This window comes from Gobio gobio (assembly GCF_949357685.1).
Source record: "Gobio gobio genome assembly, chromosome: 7".
Lineage (NCBI taxonomy): Eukaryota > Metazoa > Chordata > Actinopteri > Cypriniformes > Gobionidae > Gobio > Gobio gobio.
Window position 1 is genome coordinate 42,825,315 of NC_137103.1, and position 9,007 is coordinate 42,834,321.

Below are 9,007 nucleotides of genomic sequence, written 5' to 3' on the forward strand. Positions count from 1 at the left end.
TAAATTTATAAATGAAGATTATATATTCTGAAATCCTCGTCTTTATCACTGTGCTTATATGCAACCACAGAACCTTTGTAACGTGTGAAGAGAATTGAACTTTTCTGTGACAGCCTGAGAAGACAAAAGAACTTATTGTTTGCAGTCAACAGAGTCATGCCTCCTTGTTTTTTTTTTTCCATAGGTCCCATGACTCCCATCCTTTAAACAGATGATATTCTGAGATACAAACCCTAAGGAAATTTGCTTTTAATCTATTTTCCCCACTTTAATTATGAACACAACAGAATTCTGACAACTTTCAGGCTTTAAAAACTGAAATATAATTGAGTGTCGATTCTAAAACGTTAAAATCTGACATAAAGATAGGATTGTTGAATAACCTTGATCTCAGATTTCAAACTGTACATAGGCTATGTATACACTTTACAACAAGGTCACATTAGTTAATGCCTTAACTGACAATGAGCAACACATTTCTTACAGTATTTATTCATCTTTGTTAACGTACAACTCTTGTTGTTACTTCATGTTAGCGCCGGTTCATTTAATAAAATTAACAGATGCAACTTCTGTTTTTAATAATATATTACTAAATGTTGAAATTATCACAAATTAAGATTAAGTATTTTCCACTGATAGTTCATAAATAATGTTTAAAAAAAGCCACCTTATTGTAAAGTGTTACCAATTATAACAGGAAGCATTTAATTGTGTTCATTCAGCTTTACAAACCTTTCTAAATAACAAAATGAGCACATCAGTGTCAAAAATGAATCTTGATTTAGGGCTAAAGTTCCAATGAAATTTAAAATGTGGAAACAAAACAACTGGTTTATACTAACTTTTTAAACACTAGACATTTATTCTTATTCTAAAGGTGAATTATTATAATTATTCCGATGTACATGTTACTTTACTGAAATAAGTTTAATGTATTTGCTAGTGTTTTTATAAACCCAAAGGAGCACATATTACATGTTATTACTTTTTTTTTTTTAAAACTGGAGCACACAACATATATCTGCAAATATAAATATCAGACCTTATGCTAGAGATGGGAATAGATCTCTACTGCCATCATGTGAAGGAAGGATGAATACGGTAACCAAGAGTGAACAACTATGATCCTCTTTACTAAAATAATGTATTATTCAGTCTATTAGAGGAGACATAATAGGTGTTTAATTGTAAATATACTCACATAAAGTGAAATATAAAAAACAATACTTCTAATTAAACTACAGGTTAAATACTAAAATGAGGGACAAAAAGCATTTAATTTCATATAGGCACATACCCTTATATATATACTGACACAAACTAGCTTTGCTTCCCATGTTATGGTTTATTGTAAATATATATATCGTTGTATTACTATTCATACAAAGTTTGCTGGTCCCATGCAGATCTTTAATATCAAAAGCTTAACAATGTCGGCGTTTTTATTTGAGTTAAGGGTCATGCTTCTATTAACCAAGGTACAGCCACACTTTTACATGCAGTGTTATTCAAAGTTGCACTCCAGCTTTTCACAAGCATCCATCCCATGTTAATCATTTCATGAATTGGTTTGATAAGGAGAACAGGCTTACCACTTTGTTTGGAAAGGCAATAGTGTGGACCACACTTTAATACGCAAGAGATTTGTTTGCATTGGGGGGCTAAACTTGGCTGTTCACAATTAGGCAGACGGGCAATGAAGCGTTAAGTTAGTCTTGACTCACAGATTTCTCTCCACATTATTAGATTTGACTCATTGGAGAAGCATGACTTGAGGCACTCAAATCCAATTGGCCCCCGTTAGCCGAGGCTTGTGCTCGCTTCTGCTCGGCATGCGCTTCCGTAGCCCTCTCCTCTCCCAGCCAAACCCTTCCACATCACCAGCCGTAAAAGCTCGTAAAGTGTCAGCTGCAATCTCCTTCTATGACAGAAATGCACATCTAGTACATTAGTAGTGTTGACTGTGAGGTCCGAACCCTGCAACTCAGCCAATTTCTTTGGGCGATACACCTCTTTTCTGAGCAAACGGCCACAAACCAACAATATAGATCCAATACTGAATAAAACAACCGATTAACATTGATCCTTTAAGAAACACAGCACAAAACAAAGAAAGTAAATGCTAACAGTAATCATGATGGGAACATAAGCAGTGTGAATGTCAAGTACAGTTAGAGTTATGAATCATACTCAAATATAAAGAAAAGTAATGCGTTGACTGAGAAACAAGGAGATATTTAAGCCAACTAGATTCAGTTGTCTGAAATACAGTGTACAAAACACACAACACAGGATAATTATGGGACATTTCTTCTGGTTAAAAGCACCAGATGGAGCTAACAGTATTTTTGCCCTTTTTTTAATTATATTTGCTACATTATTTGGTCAGTAATTCTACATTTAGAATCCAAAATAAAATAAAATGTTCACACAGTAGCTGATGTATTAGTATGGTAACGCCATTCCCCTCCCTCTAAACTGAGGAAAAGCGCATTTGTGTAGTTACAGGATCCCTAAAATCACCATCTGAACAGTTCTTCAACGAAATAGTATTAACAATCATTCGGCATATCTGGCCCGGTCTTCTTTTTTTAAAAATCTGTAAAGTGTGGCTTTTAAAGGTTATCCGCATGTTTCCGTTTTGCGATCAGTCTGCTGTGTGCGGCACACTGCGGGCCGAGTTATTCCACTTTGCTGTACTCCTCCACGTGACCCAAAACTTTCTTCCTCTGGCGCATCATGTGGAAGTAGAGCTGAGGGAATACTGAGGAGCACAGACAAAGGCCGTCATTAACAGGAACAGAGCTGTTCATTCACTGGACAAGAATGAGCTTCAAGAGATTTCGCTACACAAGATCAACTGAGGAATCGGATTATTTACGGATGGCAGATATCTAAACAAAAGCATTTTGAGAAAATATATTATGTACAATCTCTTAGTCTAAGAGTTCAAACGTACAGGGGATGTAGGAGATCATGATGAGGATGAGGAAGGCGTGGTAGTCGAAGGAGAAGTTGTACTTGTTAGGCAAGGTGATGGAGTAGAGCCCTGTTTTTTGTACGTATGGCAGCGCGGCGTAGATCGTCAAAAGTTCCCCCGACACTCCCATAGGGTACAGCACAATAAAAAATGTGTACCTGTGAAGATAATAATAATAATATGTAATAAAAAACACTTTTCTACAAATAAAAAGTCAGTGGACTGACTCTGAGAAGCTTCACCTTGCCCATTTGATGAGGTAAGGCAGATGGTTGAGCAGGCTGAAGGTGTAGAAAGAGTAACGGATGATCTCTGTGACAGTCCAGGCCACCACAAAAAGGAGAACACTGTCTTCGCTTTGGACCTAAAACGAGAGCGAACTTTAAGTCACAAGGGGAAGAGACAGATCTCTTCTCAAAATTTAGTCGAGAACCATGCAGTTATGTCTGCTACCATTTCATCGCAATTCACTGAGGCTACTCGACACACAAAGATGGACAACTCAGAACTTGAGAAACGGAGCACTTCAAAACGCATTCAGGCCTGTCAAAGGCTTCAACATACAGGCTCGAAAGGAGGTTATTTTAGCAACATAAGCATACACAGGCACACATGGACACTTTGCATATTAGTATTATTCTTTAGTTTTGGTTCAAGCAGGTTTCTGGCAGGAATAACTTACAGACCTATACACTTCAGCTCAGACGTCTTTCTCTGGGATAGACAATCAAAACCTGATTCTTAGTTACAAAGAATTTTAAAGTTGAATACAATAAATAACACTGTTTTCTTCACACTAACATTCTACTAAGTTTGGCTCTCGATGAGCACTGAAATATTAAAACAGCTGTTGAAATCCATTTGGTCCACTAGATGGCAGTATACTAGAGCCAATGAGAAAAATGGCAGAAGATTACTTGATGCTGAATTTTTTATAACCAGGTTTAACCATGGGAATCCTAATTAGACTTAAAGGGATAGTTCACCCAAAAATTAAAATTAGCCCATGATTTACTCACCATCGAGTCATCCTAGGTGTATATGACATCCTTCTTATGTTATATTAAAAAAGTCCAGGCTAATCAAAGCATTATAATAGAATTAATAGTTGCTCTGTTTTTGAAGTCCATAAAAAAATGCATCTGTCCGTCGAATAACGTGCTCCACGTGGCTCCGGGGTGTTAATAAAGGCCTTCTGAAGCGAATCGATGCGTTTGTGTAAGAAAAATATCCATATTAAAAACTTTATAAAGTTTCAGCCAACCGCCTTCCGTATTCAATTTATGGAAAAAGTGTTGAAAGTGCCTCTGCCGATCGAAAGACAATCGCTACCAGGTACGCTCGTCAGACATCATGTACGCATCTTGAATTGCGAGATGGCACTTTCAACACTTTTCCACGCAAGGCGATCAGCTGGAAGTTAACTTTATAAAGTTTTAAATATGGATATTTTTCTTACACAAACAGATCGATTCGCTTCAGAAGGCCTTTATTAACACCCCAGAGCCGTGTGGAGCACGTTATTCGACAGACAGATGCATTTTTTTTGGACTTCAAAAACAGAGCAACTATTACTGCTATAATAATGCGTGGATTAGCTTGGACTTTTTTAATATTACTCAGATTGTATTCGTCTGAAAGAAGAATGTCATATACACCTAGGATGACTTGAGGGTGAGTAAATCATGGGCTAATTTTCATTTTTGGGTGAATTATCCCTTTAACATCATCATATCATAATTAATTATAATACCATTAGACCATAGGTGACCTGAACTAGTAACACATCGGTGTTATTGTTAACTAAAACTTTTCATTAACGAAATTAAAGCTAAAATAAAATATTCAATCAATTTATTTCATTAAAAAAAACGTATATTTAAAAACTTACATACAACCTAGGCAACTAGCTGAAATAAATAAGTTTAAGTAATAATAAATAAATAATAAAGCTAAATAGAAAGCATAAAAATGTACAAAATTACTCTAACTTAAAATCAAAATACTAAAAATACCAAAATATAAAAATGACAATTTAAATCACTGATAAATACTATAATAGTATATAAATAATTCTAAAATAACTCATGCAAGTTAAAAAATAACTTACTTCTCTAACACTGTGTGTCACTGCCCAGGTAAGGAACACCCGTGACATCACCTGAAACCCAGTCAGAACCACCGAGGAGGGAACAATTCCTTCACAAAATTTAGAATGTCAAGTAAAGAGATTAATCATTTGTGGGTCTAATCAAAATAATCATGCAGAGATGAGTTAAAGAATAAAAAAAAAAATTCAATACATTATACTACACATTTAGAGAGACATAATAGGTTGGAAATGAATCATTATAATAAGGAGGGTTATATGACAGAGTACTGCAGGACTGGCTGTTTGCACTGGGAAAGGTCACATTAAGCTTTAAGTCCCAGATAATGAGGTGTGGACTGTGAACTCTACGCTCCACGGGTGCAGTGAGAATTTTTATCACATTATCACTGTCAGACTGGCAGAGAAAGCAGCTGGCGATGGCACTGCTGGGTTAAAAAAAGCTTCCCCGATATAGACAATCTGATCTATATACTGCGCTGAGTGCATATTTATAGGAGAAATTAATAAGAGACTGTTATTAGCAGGTGCACTTACCCACGGCACAATGCAATATCTGTGAAGAGAGCACAGAACAAATATTATAAGGTGCACTCAGCCTCAAGGAAATACCATTTTTAGCATAAAGAATAATTAAAACAACTCTGCAGGGTGAGAGAATATTTTTACTTTTGAAAAGTTAGGGGTCTGTAAGATTTTTTAATGTTTCTGAAAGACATCTTATGCGGACCAAGGCTACACTTACTTAGGGGGTCTAATGCGATTTCATACATTCTGACTTATTTACGGTACACTGTTAAAGTGTTGGATTCTCATGCTAAACATGGCCAAAATTTTAAAAAAATTATTTGGACGTATGATGGAGTATTTCTGTGCCAAATACACTCCTTCAGGATTCAAAATAAGTTTCTGAAAGTTTTTCTTCCAGTATGGCCCTGTATAAGGTCATAAAGGGTGGAATTACTTCTATGGGCACTTCTCTCGGATGAGCGCGTGCGCACATCAACCAGCGCGAGAGCAAGAGCACGCCCATCAACGAGCTTCGTTCGGTTAGGGGAAGCCGTCGGCAGCGCTGTCATTTTTACCACGAAATCAACAATGTCACTAAAAAAGTGTGATTTTGTTTGTGAGGCAACGATAACCTTGTTTAGCTTCCCAAATAACCCAGTATTAAGGAAACAGTGGATGCAGTTTGTTTTCCCAGAGCAGCAACAGAGTTCTGCAAGTGTGTTTGTTTGTTCCCGGTCAGGAGTCGAAACCGCAGGCGGTGAGTGAAACTGCATCAAATGTCTGTGTTTTGTTGGCAATCGGCGCATAAGTGCATAGAATGTAAATAACACGAACGTATAGTGAATCGAAAGTTATCCAGGGATAATGCCATGATGTATTGTGTGTGTGTGCGTGCACAGGCTCGTGACTCTTTAGCGCTGCCCACTGCACGCCTGCATGAGCTTGGCTGTTTTCGGAAAGAATCGGTACAGCGTATCTGTCTTTTATAAATATGATAAAACTAAAGACTCTTCGGAGATATGAAGGATGCAATACTACTCTATAGGTACTCAAGACTAACATGAGACTGGCAGAAACTGTGTGTTGCGTTATGTTCCCTTTAATACAGTAAAACTGTGGGATATTATTATTACCATTTAGCTGATTTCTATTTTAATATATTTTTAAATGTAATTTATTCCTGTGATGGCAAAGCTGAATTTTCAGAAGCCATTACTCCAGTCTTCAGTGTCTCATGATTTTATTTAATGTATCCTTCTGAAAAGTATTATTACTTTTATACAAAGAAACTAAATTATTTATTTATATATATATTTTATCCACATTACATTTGCAAAAATAAAGAGTCAAATTCATAATTATGACTGGATGAATGTAAATGTTTAACGCTCCCATACAACTCACCTCAAGGAGTGCACCAGTCTGAAAGAATTTTAGGGGCTTCTCTATTGAGTAATAAAGACCATGGTAACTTCCTCTGGCAAGGTATGCTCGAACAAGACCAACTGCAATCACCAGCCATCTAGATAGGAAAACATTCATAGAGTAACTCTGCTGTGCCACTTGCCCTTGATTTGAGAAAGGAGGGCATTTCCGCAATGCACACAAACGCTAGACAGCATGCAAATCTCCTACCACGCAGCACTTAACAGCCAGTAGTGGCATGTAACAGTCTCATTCAAATGATCCAGCACATTTATAGCTATTCACATGCATTGATGTATAAAATGGACATAAAATGATGAAGGCACAAAACCATAATACTTGCAGAAGCGCATCACATCATTAACTGAATATCACCAAAAATCAGATCGACTTAAATGAGACGAAGCTAAAAAATTAAACAGCATAATGCACAGGACTGTATTGCAATTGGTTTTTCAGATTGAAAATAATAAATGCACAGTACATTACTGGACAAAGTTTAAATAATATAATTAATGTCCGTTTGAGATATCATGAAATGTCTCTAAGCGATAAGAATTGACTGAATTGCATCAAACTATCGAAATTCTGGACTGAACGGACATGACGAAAATATAGCAAATGCTTTTTGGTTACTGCTGATGCAACCAAATTAATTTTGGAATTAATGAATGATTGAAGTTCGATTAATTTGAGTGAATCAGTTCGTTCGAACAGTTTGTGGTTCCTCCCATACAGTCGAGTGATTTGCAAACGATTCGATTTAATCGAATCACTAAAAAGAACTACACGGTTCGCCGTTTCCAGGCAAGAGAATTATATAAAAGTGTCATCTGTGATTATTTTTTTTTTATTATTTTTTTTTTACTCATCATGCTTAGGTGAAAGGCATTTAATCTTTCCGTGTGCATGAGTGCATTTAGCAATCACTAAAAACAATGTCACCAATTTAACGAATCGTTCATTCGGATAAATGAGGCATTATTCAAGTGTTTAAGTAACGTAACTCACTTTCTACGTTTCACATTTTCAGTAAAATAGATTGTACTCAATAATAAATGTGTATCACATTTATATTATGTGCATACAGATTATATTATCAATATGAAAGGTTTCAAATACTGTGTTGTTTATGGTTCCAACACGCCATCCGATTTCAAAAGCGAGACGAGTAATTTAGAAATGAATTGGTTCTAGCAAATCGATTCGTTGACCGAGACGGACATCATTGTGCAACAGTTTCGGGGTTACGAAGGGTAAGGTGGACTTCAGTTCATTGTATCAACTGATGACTAGTGAACTGTATTACAACATGTAAATGAACAAAGACAGTAAATTCACTCGTACTTCCATACATTACCAGACCAACGACTGTAAAATGAGAACAGTGCATTCATGCAACCAGCCCTGATGAATCTATGGCGTGTTAAATAGGCGTTAATAGGCTTAACGTAGCCAAACATTGAATGATTTTTTTAAACAGAATAACTTCAAAATATTTCAATGTAAACGGTCTTAAATCATGTCATATAAACTCAAAGGGGAGGTAACCGCGATTCGGTCAAGCACTGTCTGAAATCGAACCATTCATTCTTACTGTCACACGCTTGAACAGAGAGCACGGAAGCGCATTTGATTTCCATCATACCCTGCTGTCATAACCACGTTGTAAATGACCAGATAAGCGATGGCCAGCGTTCCGGGTCCCTTTTTCCTCTTGTTACTGGAATCACTGTGCGCTGTTTTGCTGGTCCCCATGGCAGGTGCCGACATGACTGAACTATCATTAGAAAAACTGGATCATCCAAATGGTCCCGGTGAATAAAGGCGTGTGGCCTTGCTGATACGTATAGAAGGTGTTTATGAATGGAGCGCCCCCTGGCGAGAACGGAGTGTAAATTATGTTTTGTGTGTTACAAGTTACAGTTTGGATTCGCCTTCTTGACAGACATTTACAACAACAACAACAATTGATAATT

General features: G+C 36.7%; 1 protein-coding gene across 1 annotated transcript; it reads right to left on the bottom strand.

Annotated features, from left to right (window-relative positions):
- Positions 1 to 482: 482 nt before the first annotated feature.
- Positions 483 to 8,914, bottom strand: hacd2 (3-hydroxyacyl-CoA dehydratase 2). Its single transcript, XM_079821438.1, has 7 exons — positions 8,677 to 8,914; positions 7,008 to 7,125; positions 5,631 to 5,649; positions 5,094 to 5,182; positions 3,226 to 3,347; positions 2,963 to 3,141; positions 483 to 2,767 (listed from the first exon to the last, which is right to left on the bottom strand). The coding sequence occupies exons 1-7, from the start codon at positions 8,799 to 8,801 to the stop codon at positions 2,685 to 2,687; spliced, it is 735 nt and encodes a 244-aa protein (XP_079677564.1). The 5' UTR covers positions 8,802 to 8,914; the 3' UTR covers positions 483 to 2,684.
- Positions 8,915 to 9,007: the final 93 nt, after the last annotated feature.